The sequence below is a fragment of the Syngnathus leptorhynchus genome, chromosome 13 (assembly GCF_054491065.1).
Source record: "Syngnathus leptorhynchus isolate UIUO chromosome 13, UIUO_Slep, whole genome shotgun sequence".
Lineage (NCBI taxonomy): Eukaryota > Metazoa > Chordata > Actinopteri > Syngnathiformes > Syngnathidae > Syngnathus > Syngnathus leptorhynchus.
In genome coordinates, this window is record NC_141207.1 from 46088 (window position 1) to 59748 (window position 13661).

At 47.6% G+C, this 13661-nt stretch overlaps 1 protein-coding gene across 4 annotated transcripts; it reads right to left on the minus strand.

Moving 5' to 3' along the window:
• Positions 1-3430: 3430 nt before the first annotated feature.
• On the minus strand, positions 3431-13496 carry ctns (cystinosin, lysosomal cystine transporter). 4 transcript variants are annotated; one of them, XM_085927191.1, is made up of 15 exons: positions 13241-13496; positions 10366-10428; positions 9102-9167; positions 8938-9016; positions 8792-8877; positions 6609-6670; positions 6433-6511; positions 5495-5585; positions 5333-5436; positions 5117-5254; positions 4885-4984; positions 4389-4508; positions 4014-4184; positions 3761-3878; positions 3431-3678 (listed from the first exon to the last, which is right to left on the minus strand). In XM_085927191.1, the coding sequence occupies exons 3-15, from the start codon at positions 9110-9112 to the stop codon at positions 3536-3538; spliced, it is 1302 nt and encodes a 433-aa protein (XP_085783317.1). In that variant the 5' UTR covers positions 9113-9167; positions 10366-10428; positions 13241-13496; the 3' UTR covers positions 3431-3535. The 4 variants fall into 4 exon arrangements, with proteins under 4 accessions (XP_085783317.1, XP_085783316.1, XP_085783313.1 ...); XM_085927190.1 differs by lacking the exons at positions 8792-8877; positions 8938-9016; positions 9102-9167; positions 10366-10428; positions 13241-13496 and adding an exon at positions 7723-8581; XM_085927187.1 differs by lacking the exons at positions 8792-8877; positions 8938-9016; positions 9102-9167; positions 10366-10428; positions 13241-13496 and adding an exon at positions 6985-7217 and having other exon boundaries at positions 6609-6696.
• Positions 13497-13661: the final 165 nt, after the last annotated feature.

The following is a 13661-nucleotide window of genomic DNA, read 5'->3' on the forward strand; positions in this document are numbered from 1 at the left end:
CGCAAATCAATTGACATACCGACAAATGAAGCAATTGACTAGTCTGCCAGCCAATCAACTAACCAATCAATTGCCCAATCAGCCAACCAACAGCAACTAATAGAAGCAACTAACCCCAATAATGATCAACCTACCCACCAGCTAATCAATTGATTAACCAACTGAGCAATCAACCAGTGGGCTAATCAAGTAACCGATCAAAGAAATGACTAACATACAAAACAACCAACATATTGCCCAATGCGTACAAGCCTCCCGCAATTTAGAGTGTCGCCTTCTTGGCAATATGTCACCACTTGATTACTATAAGAACATCCTTCAATATTGATCACCTTTTAATCATCACTTTTGTCTGCGTCTCCTCTTCTATTTTTCTTGATCTCTTTCTCCTTCACTGATTGGCTCTGCATCTTCTTTGATGATAACTGAGACGGGGTAATCAAAAGAAATTACAGATACAATAAAGGTTAAATATGCAAGTATTTTTTCAAATACAATGAATTATTTACACGTTTTTAATCCAACAAAACACCTCTATATTTATGTTACAATTATTAATCACTTTGTCAATTACTTTTTTGAAACAATACTTGTACTTTTCAAAAACAAAATAGTCATAAATTGTTCATACATCATCAGCTCAAAATACTGACCAACTAACCAGTGGAATAATTAACTTAGCATCCAATGACTTGACCCATCAACCAACCAGTTGACTGTTCGACTGACCAATTGACCAAGCAGCCAGGAAGCAGACTAATCAACCAAGCAACCAATTGCCAGTTGACCAACTCAAAAGAAAATCAGCTAACCAACCAACCAGATTTGAAGGCAATGAAGAAGCCTTTTGGATTTCTGTTGGAACGTCCTGTCAACTTGTCATCTGGCCGCTGCCCTTTGTGATTTTCCGGTAGTACCGCAACATCCGGAACGCTTAACGGATGCAAAGCGAAGCTGGCCTCGCGCATAAAAGGAACCTTTCGCCGTTGACGCTTGACTTTATTGGATGGGCAGCCGTGGAAGGGTCTACTACTCACTTCCAAATCAGCTCATCTTTAACGCTACAGCGCTTAATTGAGAGCTGACACTTTAGTTGCACTCGACACTCCAGACAACGGGGCGCTGAGGGAAAAGTGTGCCACTACTGCTGCGACACTATAGCTAAGCGAAGTGGTGAACGACAGCACGGGCCGGCCTGAGCTCCGATTGGCCTTTTTTATTATTTTGCATGTGCACTTATTAAATTTATCCAATGATGAAACACACACGTGTCTAAATACTTTGAATGTATATGAAATGTTGAACCAACCAGTGGCAGAGCCATATGCGCGCGATCGTGATGCTTAAGTTGTAGAAAGCTAACCTCTGCCAGGAAGATAAACTTTTTGTTTGCAAAGGAACAAAAATGAGCGAGTGAAACGTGAGAGCAAAAAAGATCTAAGCCATGTAAATTGTATCGCTCGGACATTTTCTTTCAAGTTTTGATTCCCTCAAAGGGCTTTTTTTGTCGCCCCCTCTCAAACCAAAGGTGACCATTGTGTTCATTTAGCCGAATGTTCTTTGCTTTCCACGTGTGTGCGTGCGATGCCATCTTGACATCAAACTTGAAAATCACATTTTGTGAAAGTAGGAAGAACGGAAGCTGCCACGCCGAAGGAAAACAATGCAAGGCCGTGGGTTTGGTTGTCACGGTTACAAGCTGAATGAATAGCTTGGGCATTTAGCATTCATAGCTGCTTCTTGTTCTTCAACAAAATGTCATTTGTGTCTTGCGGCATCATTTTAGGCGGGCACCCTACGATGCATGTGCTTTAGCAAACATAAAAAGGATGCAATTTGCTAGATTGAGTTCAGTCCGCGTGACATGTGACTTGGCATTGTTTCTGTACGACTAGCATGAAACGCTAACACATCTATTACACTAAACTTTTGGATTTACAAACAACAAAAAGGGATACCTGTTGGTCTTCATTGTGTTTCCATTTGGATTGTTTTTGGAAGGCCGCCCGCCTGTTTGGGTCCTTTTCACGCCGCACGATAACATCGCAAGCAAAAAGCCAAGCTAGCGGCTCGTCATCATTGAGGGCCCCCTTGGGAAAACAACACCATCCGCTTCACACTTGAACGTGAGATCGTAATGTTCACTTTTTGGTGGTAAGTCATCACGTTTAAATGGAATAAGTTTGACTTCCGCTTAAGTCGATAGCAGTCTTTTACTGAGGAATTAAATTGACTCACTCCGTAACTAGCGTTACAACAAGGCCAAGCCCTAAAACGGATTCAAAATTTCGAAAGGACTCCGCATTCGCCAGTTGGAAGATATTACTTCCGTTTGTTTTGCTTAATGTGGAATTCACACACATTCATCAACGTTTTGACTTATCACATTCCATCTTGAAACTTTTTTTCTATGTGGCAGCAACGTGCTTCACGTGTGTGCGTCTTCGCCACGCTCTTCCCTTAAAAAAAAAAAAAAACGCAAATGCAAAACTTGTCATAGGAACTCATATTTGCATGCCACGTCAATGGTGAAATAAGGAAGTTGTGTCATCCCAACATGTACAGTTCTCGCATTTGGCCGATGCTGATGGATTCCTTTCTTTGAGTATGTTTGCCCATGCAAAAATAAAGTAGCTAAATCACAACGCCTCACACTCTTATTCTTAGGAGTGGCAATGGCAGGCCAAGCGAGCATCATTGTGGGAATACAACACATTTAAAGGACACACATTGCGGGCAGCATGGCCATAGTCAAGTGGTTGTCTTCCAAGACACCAAAGCCCTGCTTGCTACCGATGGCCCGTTCGGCATTTAGATCAAAGGAGGAAAAGCCATTCCTGCGTCAGGCGTGAGCACAGAACAGACGGTGCAAACTAGTTCGAATGGGTTCTTTCATGAAGTTGGAGCACACCAACTGGGCGGTGGGCCTTTTCAGGCCTTTACGCTTGCGCGTACGGTACGGCAAGCGGGAAAGGACAAATCTTGGTGAATGGCCGGCTCGCGGCTGCTCAGCTGGGCCCTGCAGGCCGACTCTTCTGAACTTTGGTGGAACAAGGGCTCACACATGGGCTCCTGCTCGCCGTCCACGAGCGGCTCACTATTCTGCGAGTGACAAAGAGCCACAGTGAGGCGCGCAGAAGTGCCACATCTGCTCTCGGCGGGTGGGGACTTTGGAGAGATAATATTCGCACCGGAGTTCCCCCGCTTCTGCAAATTTTTTTGAAAAAAATCACATATAAGTCGCTCCTGAGTATAAGTCGCCCCCCCACCCAAACTATGACAAAAACTGCAATTTATAGTCCGAAATTTACGGTATTTCCTTCAAAGAAATCTTCCCCCTCCCTCCGAAGAAGATACATTTTTGGGAGAAAGTGTTGAAGTAACTTTTGTGGAGGAACCACCAAATTTAAGATAAAAATAAAACCCAACCTCATCATTGATGATTTTATTTTAAGAATGTCCTTGCCCACAAATGTGGATGACCGGTCGAGCGCGACTGCCCTGCAGTTTAGGCAGGCGGCCGGCAGGCGGCGCTTCACTCCGTCCGGCTGTGGGCGAGCTCCTGGTACCGCAAGCGGTACAAGCAGTAATGCTGAAAGATGAAGACCACGTCAAAGACCACAGAGAAGAAGCCCAGGCCGAACTTGGTGAGGTCTCCGAAGATCAGGCGCCACTCGTCTGTACGCAAGAAAAGAAGCATGAGGGGACTTTGACCGAGCCGACGTCGAGAAGGCGGACGTGGGGAGGGAAGGGCGCCGACCGTTGTTGTAGGAATCCAAGGTCATCTGCGAGATGCTGAGCAGGCCGCCGCTAAAGTCCAGCAGCACGGTACCGATGCTCCAGCCCTCTGTGCTCTGCCGCCGGTAGTTCATGAAGGCCTGATGGAAAGGTGACCGTCAAAAACAAACAACCGGGATGCGGACCCAGCTGATTCCTTGTTCCATGGAATGTTCTGGCACTTCACGCTGCTAGGGAAGCCGGCGGACAGGAGGCGGGGGTGACGGCAAACCGACCTGCGGCACATACTTGACCAGCGTGACGGCCAGCTTTATGTAAGAGAAGAAGTAGAGGTAGTTCAACCAGCTGATGCGTCCAAAGAGAGTCAGGAAGAAGGTGCCGCTGGCAAAGGACCAGCCTATCAGCAGTAGGAGGCGGGCCGTCCATGACACCCTCTGGGCCCCCCTCTGCAAGACAAAACACTCTTTCACGCTGAGACACTGTACCGGCAATGCAGTCACAGGATCCACCATCCATTTCCCTCTTGCACAGAAAGCAGGCACGACGCAGAGCCACCGTATGCCGCATCAGAAGATCAACTTTTGCCTTTGGCACAGTGCTCCAGCCACGCTCCAGAAGAGAATTTGGGGAAAGCGAAGCAGCTGGCATACCTCGTAGATGGCAGCCTGCCCAACAAAGAGCAGACAGAGCAGGAAGGCGTGCAGGCTGAAGAACACGTCATTGGCCTTGACGGGGTTGATGCCGTTGGGGTTCCTCTGCAGGTACTCCTCCTGGCGGAGAGGAAGCGACGTACAAAAATCACATGATGCGCGGTTTGATGACACGTGATGTGATGACATCACGTGACGCTCGCCCGGACTGACCGTAGGGAGAACACAGACAGATGGTTAAACTCAGAGAGGCCTTCAGAATATTTTGCTCGCCCTCATTCGAGAGATTTTGATTGGTTTTTCCGGTAACACCCACAACAAAACCCAAAGAATGATTGTGTGCATGTGTGTGCGCACAAATGCCTTTTGCTTGTGCCCATGCATTTAAGTGTGGCTGTGAACATGCACGTGTAGGCAAGGCCCAGAGTGGCCTTGGTTACATAAATGACTCCTGGCCTGAAAAAAATCTCCCAGTCCGGCCCTGATGTGACATCACCTTGATGGGCCCCGCCCAGAAAAGGCCAATGTTGAAGACGCTATAGGCAAAGAAGCCTGTCAGGTTGAGTGCCAAGAAGTCAAAATTGAGGCCCACCACGCTGGAATGACATCAGGTCAAAGGTCACAACACACACAGGACATTCCATGTGCACGAGTTGTTGTGTCACTGTGTTACATCACACGCTCGTGTTGTGTGCCAGGTCGCCAGTCATGCACGTTGGCGGTCACACCTTTTGCGCCTCCAGTTCTCCCAGGCTTGTGGGTAGAAGGACACGGACCACGCCAGAAAGTAGAGCCAGCCCACGGCCTCGCTGAGCAGCGCCAAGGCGTTACTGCGGACCACCAGGAAGCGCAGACGGGGTGCCGAGCTGCCGAGACACAGGAGCCGGTATCACGAGGCGCCGCTGCCACCTACACCGAGGCCACTCACCCACCCACCCACCCACCCAAAGCCGTCTGTGCTGTTGCTCAGCAGGTACGCCGTCACTTGTCCGGCTGCGCGAGCCGTTGCCGTGAACTTGACCGAGGTGGCGCCAGCGGACAGCGTCACCTAAAGTGGTGCGGGATGGTGGGTCACGGAGCCTTGTCGGCGGCGGCGCGAGCTTTACCCGCTCCGGCAGCCCGACGATGGCTGACGAGTTGCTCTTGGAGCTGTAGGTCACATTCAAATGGATGACCAGGGGCTGCGGTAGCGCTGCACTGCAAACACACACATGCCAGTCACACCCCTGCCACTAGAGGGCGTGATGCTCAAATGTGCAATCAATACGTTTTCATTCAACATTTATCAGTGTTTTGCTGCAAATAAATGCAATTGCAGTCAGAAAATATTCATATGTTTGTTATCAAGAACAGATGTTTTCAACTGGTTTCATCCAAGGGACCACCATTATCACCAAGAAGTAACTTGGGGACCACTAGTTTGGCGGAATATTATTCTATTTCGCACAGATGGAGGATAGAGCTATACATGCTATTTATTTGCATCTGTATGTCTATTTTTGGGAATCTCAGCTACATTTGACATATTCTTTATGCGTAAATGATTCACCAAATTAGTTGGAAAATAAGTCCATCTAAATAATAAATCAATTTTGTTTTTAAAAAACGTTACAATTGTTTTCCATTTCCGTGGAACCTGCAATACCACAATAGACCACTAGAGGGCCACAGACACGGTTGCCAATTCCTGATCTAGAGAATAGAAATCATTTCAATCCAACCAAATTTCCACATCCAATCTCGGAACACTTCAGCAACTCGCCTTAGACTCGGAGGCAGAAATGATTTGGATACATCGGCATAGGGGTTCTGAGAAAATTATTTCTAAATACATTTGAGAATATCAACGCAGGGCGACACAGATTTCTGTATTTGTCAGAAATCTCCTAACAGAAGCGCACGACTCGCCAGGAATCCAAAAAGCGAGCAAACCGTCTTTGAGCAACATGAAAACGGTTGGTCGCCTTCGTTCAGGATGAGCGGCCATCTATCTCCAAAGCTATCCTTTCCTGTTGGCGTTGACACTTGCCGGTCCGCACCTCACCTGGAAGCAATAGTCAGGTTGCCACTAGTGCCTTCTTCGAGCGTAACCTCCTCCGGAACAGACAGCAAGACGAGTGACTCTGCAACACAGATAGATACCAGATGACATGACATCAGGCGTACGCTCGTTTTAACACCGCTCTTCAAGGGGAAAACGCAGAATGCCTAGTCGCTCACCTGAAGTGTCGACCAGCAGCAACAAAAGCAGTAACAGCTGCTGCGGGAGCCACATTTCTGCGCTGCAACAAACAAACAAACAAGACAACTCATTCATTCAAACATTGCAAAGTTAGCACACAACATCCAACACCAACTTCAAAAACAAAACGATCCTAAGTCAGGCGTCTCTCGAAAAGAAACAACACAAATCTACAGCCAGTGCTAGAGGTGAAAGTTTTGGCGAACACGACTCGGCTCAATAAACGCATCCAATAGAAACCATCCTGACCACACAACGATTCGTGTCAGAAAACACAAATAAAACCAATTTCACAAGTAAATAGGAGTCTGCACATTGTTGATATTTTCGAGCGAGCGACGCGCTTTAACTCACCATTAGGAAGACGTTCCCCTATGCGTTCGGAAGTCACATGACAGGTTTAAAAAAAAAAAAAGGTCGGGACGTTTACGCGGATTCGTTGCTCCCTTACATACGCGTTTTGGCATTGACCAAAAGAAAAGCCATCCTCGTGATTTTGAAATTAACACCTGGCTGCAAAGTCCACTGCAGATACCGGCGATACCAATGGCAATACACGATCTGTGACTCTCACGCGATCTGAGGCGCGCATGCGCAAAGATCAGCCCGCTTCGATCAGTCACTACGGCAGTGGTCAAATAGTGGGGGGCGCCCCCCTGGAGGGGGGGGGGGGGCGATACCAAGGGGGGCCCGTGTAACACCAGGGTACATTCTTTTCTTTTCGCTGTACTAGATTAAAAGGTAATTAGACATCCACTGCAGTAGGTGGGAGTAGCGGTATCACTGGAAGAGTGTGCGCAAGGAGTAGTCGCTCTACAGAAGGGGTCACCAACCCCGTGCCCGCGGGCACCAGGTCGCCCGTGAGGCCCGCATGAGTCGCCCGCAGGACTGTTCTAAAATTTGCTCAAATAGCGGCACTTGTCAGTGAGCTGCATCTATTTCTTTTACAGTCCAACCTTGATTTCCGGACGTCCCCGTTCTCGAACAGATCATTTTAACAAAAAATTCGAGATTTTTTTTTTCACTTTAGGAAGTGATTCGTTCATTCGTTCACTGAAAAGATTCGTTCTTTTGTAGGAATCGTTCACTCACCAGCCAACAATACAAAGGACTCAGCCTTCGAAGCGACCTCGGAGGACGCAGCCTGCGAATTTGGACATAGCTAAGGACGAGATGGTACCTAAAATCAGAAAGTTAAAGAAACACTGCCCCGACGGTGTACACACACAAGACAACGAATTACGGCGCAATTGTTTGCTTTTTGTGCACGCCAAAGCGTTGTTAGAATGTGACATTAAAAATATGATTTAAAAACAGACTCCAAATTTTGACCAGGGAAAGATTTCTCCCAGTTTCCTCTTTTTCTTGGGTGGGCCATCATTTCCTTTCATTACAATTTGGAAAGATGGCACCAGTGTAGCCTCGATTGGAATTAAAGTTTGACGTGTACAAAATACAAAGTCTTTAAACGGCCTCTTTTTTTCAGTACCTTTCCACAGCACACTGAGTAAAGACGCTTCCAAATGGACAAAATCCAATGACTTTATTTTCCAACAACTCAACACGGACATGAAAACATTCTGACTAGACATCACACTACCTCCCGCTCGTCTATGACAAACTAGCACGAAAAACAGATGCGGCAAAGTGCCTCGTCACCGCGGTGTACCTAAACGCATCGGTTGCCCTGCACGGGTGCATGTTTGTGTGTATTTTTGCGCTCGCTGGGTGTGTGTTTGCGCGTATGTGTGTTGTGTGTATGACACGGACTTGCGCCAAGATGCTCGTGTTCGCTGCCACTTTCGGGGTGTTCAAATGTATCCGAAGCACCGCTTGGTACTCGTTAAGATGGCCGACCTCCGTACGATATATACAAAAATATAAAATGTAAATAAAAATACAAACAAATTCTCTTCTGGACGTTAAGGGAGGACTGAGGTTTGGACGTCATGTCAGTTGTTGTCTACTTATCTGTCTTCTGCTTCTTCCGCTCCACTTCGTCCTGTTTACGACAACAACGGGAACAATGGGCTCAGCGATTCGGGACACGCCCCTTTGACGGATATCAGCTGGATCTAACCAGATACTGCTTCTTTGAGAAACATTAGGCGAATGGTTGCACAAGCCGTTCAGGAGCGCCATGTCCCCATCTCTCGCTCACCTCGTCATCTTCATCGTCGTCATCCTCAGCTGTTCTTTTCCCCGTAGGTGTGACCAGGTCTTCGTCTTCGTCATCCTCTTCCTCACCTGGACATGTACGCGCAGTGTTGAGAAAGTTCATTTTTGACATGTGATACTGCTGCGCACCTTCTCCATCCTCCTCTTCCTCGTCTCCCACATCATCGTCGTCCTCCGCCTCGTTGTCCTGCTCCCCGTTCTCCTCATCCTGACACACACGCACACACACACACGCACAGTGAGGTTGACGCTGAGAGAGGAAGACGATGATGATGAAGAGGAGCCTCTCTCACAATTTTTCCATTGGCGGTGGTGTCGTCGCCGTTCTTCTCCTCCACCGTTTTCTTTTCCTTCAGCTCCTGAAAGGCCATAAACACACATATACACTCAGCGAGCCTCAAATGGCCTCTTCTGTCGCCAACACCTGAACGCACCTCGGATGTCCACAAACACTTGAACGCAACATTCATTTCCCTCAACTTATTCATGCGAACTTGAACGCAACAGTTGTATTTGCTGACAGCTTTTTTATCTACTTGAATGCATTGTTGCGCACGTGCACGCACACACTAACATATGCAAGTACAGTACATCATGCAGAAGGTAAACGTGTGCTTTGCTTCTTGGATTAGGAGGTCGACCACAAAATTCCTGTTTAGGGGAGAGTGTGGGCTCCCAATCCCATCCCGAGGCTCAGATGGGCTACATGCTTCCAAGTCCCTCCCACTGGGCTTTGGATGCTGAACGATATCACCTGCCACCAACAGTCTCTTCACACTTGAATGTGGAAGCAGCAGTTGTGACAGTTTCTGACATTGCTGTCAATCACACCACCTTCTCATTCAACATTGGTGATTGATGAAACTTCCCATTTGCGCTTTCTTTTGCTCCTTCTCAATCCATCGTGACAACGAATGGCGCCCCCGTGTGGAGTCAAAGCTAAAATCCAAGGAAGAGACCTCAATCAAATTTCTTGCGGCCCCCAAAACACTCCCGGTACATCTTTATCCGCCAGACAGAATGCTGGGTCCTGTTGTGAGAGCACGCGCGCGTGCGTGCGTGCGCTTGGTTGAGCTCCGCAGTGGCGCCGACGTGTCCGGCGCCTCCGGCCCCCTCGCTCCGGTGGCTCCTGCCTGCCAATCGCCTTGCTAGAGGCCACCGCCGCTGTGAGGCGGCCGGCGGGGGAGGACGGAAGCACTGCGAGCAAAACACCTCCAAGCCCAATACACGCCTCCGTTCATGCACAGAAGCGACATTTGGATGAGCTTTATTTTCAAATAATGTCTGCGGTTTGAATCGAAAGAGAGAGCGTCGCGCGTCTTCTTATTGCGCGTGTTCACTTTAAGAGACGCTGACCGCCAAATCGGCTCTCAATTCCCACATAACGCGCCGGTGACACGCGCACGCGCACTTTATCATCATCTTTGGGATTGATGTCGAATTCAAATGCTTAACACATTGGCGAGATGCTGCAAGAGGTAAAGGACGCGCGCGCACGCGCTTGTTCTGCAGCATGTTCAAATCTTAATTAGTCAGGCGTGTGCGTGCGCGTCTCACCTTGGCGCTCAGCTCACCGCCGCTCTCCACTTTGCTGTCCGCCATCTTCGTCTTGTTGTTTGTCTGGTTTACAAACAAGAATGGCCGTCGAGCAGATTAGCAGTTGAAGATTTAGAATTTCCACCTGAGCCGGAGCAGTACTCTTCAGCTGCTCGTGCACCCACCCTCTCTCAGTGCCGCGCGCGTTTTTATAACTCAGGTGGGCGGGGTAGCTGAACGGCGGACGTTCCCATTGGTCGAACGGACTTTGCTCAAACTGGGCTGCTGATTGGACGCCACAAAACAATGGACGCGCGTCCCTTGTTGCCAAAAAAGTGTGCCACCCACGCACGCGCACACGCACTGGCCCGCACGCAGCCGCCTTGCAAAAACACTGACACGTGTGACCAAAAAAACTCACGTTCAAGCGCTTGGCGCCACTAATCCCATAATAATCACACAGACCGTAAGCGTTTGTTCACACTACGATGAGTTTTATGGCTGGCCGTGAGCGCATTTGACCGTGTATGCAAATTCAAGTGTGTTTTTTGTTTTGATTGTTGCTACTTGATTTGCGAAATAACGACTTTTTGAGTCACGTGACCTCACGGCAAGATGACACGAGAAGAAACAAGAACACGTCTCAGGCCGCCCATGAAATCCCACTGCGCCTCCTCTGCAAGCTGCACGGCAACTAATAGTTTTGCTGACGGCCTCGTTACTCATGTAACGTCCTGCGACACTAATCCCCCACCACCATCACCACCACACTATTGTCGTCTCAAAGCAGATTACGAGCATGGTTCTACTGTGGCGCTTAAATCGGTTGCTTTTAGTTGTATTTGGAATTAGAATTTCACAATAAGCGTCTGTTTGTGCGTGTGCGTGTGCGTGTGTTTGTGCACGCGTGCGCATGTGCGAGGGAAAAGTGGGACAGGCGTGAGGGCGGGGTTGTATCGGAGAAGCCATGGTAACACGACAGACTGAGCGTCAAGTGTCCACAAAACCTCACAAGAGTAAATATCGCACCAAGTGTGCAAATGTGTGCTTGTTAATTCGGCAAAAAAAGTGGTTTGCTAACAAACGACGACGGTCGATGGCTTGTGGTTTTATTTCCCTCACCAAGATGGCGGCTGTGAGGATTTCTTGGTCCCTCACCAAGATGTCCGCCCGCCTCGCCCGTGTGGCGTTTAAAGCTTTGTCGAGCGTCTCGTGACTGGCCCGTCTGCTGAAGCGAACATAAGGCTGACGCTTTGCGCACAGTGAGTGGTCAACGCCGTTGTCAATCAACAGTAAACTTGGTGTGGGCGGAAACTTTGGGGCGAAGGAAATACTGTACCGGAAGTAGCCCGGATTCATGAACGACCTTGCCTTGATTTTACACGATCAACTCCAACATTGAAAGCGAATTGACAATATGGTGACCAAGGTAAAGCGGAGCAAACTCTATAAAGGTACGTAAGTCACATCAACATTGAGCTGTGCTGGCGTCAATGGGGCATCCAGCCTTTTCCCAGTCGTACAGCAGGGGGCGGCATACTTTAGTCGCCACGTCAAAATCGGGAGTAAGACGATCAATCAAGTTTGGACAAGGTTTCTTATTTCATTATTTTCGTCACATCAAACTGGTGTCCTAACTGTTGAGCCGATTCCCCACGTAGTGGTGCTTACATTTAAATGAGTTTCACGAGCAAACCTAAATTCTTTTACTTACTTCAGCAATCCCATTTTTGGTTGCAGTTAGAAAATAGCTAAAGCATTGTAAAATATGTCATTAAACGTGAATGATAGGAAATGGTTTTTCGATTGGTTACCCTTTGAGTTAAAAGAGGGCGTGGGTCAGAGTGGCGTCAGGAGCCCGTGCTCGGCCTGTCATTTTGCATTTGTCTCTGAAATAAATGACTGAAAAGACATCGGCGATCGGCTCTCAACAGTTCTTTCCCTCAATTCCGTTGAGAGTATCTGAATTTTTCCGGTCATTTCTATTTGGCTTTGTGACACAAGGCAACAAAAACAAACCGACTGAGCGAACGCTCCTAAATAAATAAATAAATAAATAGAAAAAAAAGTGTACGTTGATATATTTTTAAAAATTTGTTCTGAGGGACGACATCAGAGCAGAGCAGCTTGGAAGTGTTGCGATTCGAGCATTTCATTTCATTTCATTGCAAGTTGTCATTCATGGATGACAGCTGAAAAATAAGACAAAGTGGAGCAATGTGAAGGGTGAAAAGACGAGGAGGATGAGGACGAGAAGAAAAGTACTGCAGAGAGGCAAGCCCGAAAGCCCGGAGCAGATCTCGACTGTCAACTGGGCCTGGACTGGCCAGCAACCGCACGGGCAAATAGCAGCAATTATAACGTGACTTCACTGACACCATTTAAGGTTTGGACCATGGCAACAATCGTCCAAATCAGGGCCCAAAGACGAACCTTTCCGGAAAGCGCCCGCTCGGAACGCTTTAGTGGCGGGAACTCCAAGTGTAAAAACCCTTTTGTGGTTTTTGACTACGCCTTTGGTTAGCGCTGATAAACAGCGCCTTCCTCTGGCACTTATGAGGTCTTGAAAGTTGGCGCAGCACGGACGATTTTTGACTGGCAATTGCACAAACATTGAAGCATTTCTGGAGCTACAGGCGTGAAGATGGACAGATGGTCTTGGTGTGACTTTCATCAATGGACTTGTTTGTTACTCTTACTATCTCTGATGTTAAATATAGCTTTTTTTTTTATAATGGTAAATTAGATTTTTTTTTTTCATTTTGTTGGCCAAACAATATATACACAAATCCCACCTCTTTAAAGCAAAATCAAACATTCTTCATTGGAAGAATGATCAGAAATCCTACAACATATTGTTAAAACTTATTAACACGGAGAATCCTGTAAAACTGACCTCATTGATTGAAAGGCTGTTTCTGTAAGATGCTTGCTCTGGCTGGATATAAGATGGAGTTGCCCTGTAATGTTGTGGATGTCTTATTTTGTTTTTGTCTGTTTGTAGTTGTAGATGTTATACCTAATGTTTGAATAAAAAAAAACATGACAGATGGTCAGTGCTATGTCGAGTTGTCTGATGAAAGTCTAATAGGAAGCGGAAGAATCGGAAGCAGGAGGAGGAGCAGACGAGGTGAACGAGTTTTGTGTGCGTTGGGACACGTTGGGCCAAATTCCAGCGAGGCTTGTCACGGCCTGCGCTGCGCTTGCTCACCTATTCCCACTATTCGTTGTGCTTCAACAACCAGATTGGGCTTGGCCTGTCTGGCACACAAGCCAAGTCAGCAAATGAGTTAGATTCTGCGTGCAATTGACGCCCA

Coding starts and splice junctions, on each gene's coding strand:
- ctns (XM_085927191.1), bottom strand. Junction 5,586..6,432: donor AACCTGACTATTGCTTCCAG/GTGAGGTGCGGA, acceptor GTGTGTTTGCAG/TGCAGCGCTACCGCAGCCCC. Junction 3,879..4,013: donor TGGTCAAGTATGTGCCGCAG/GTCGGTTTGCCG, acceptor CCTTTCCATCAG/GCCTTCATGAACTACCGGCG.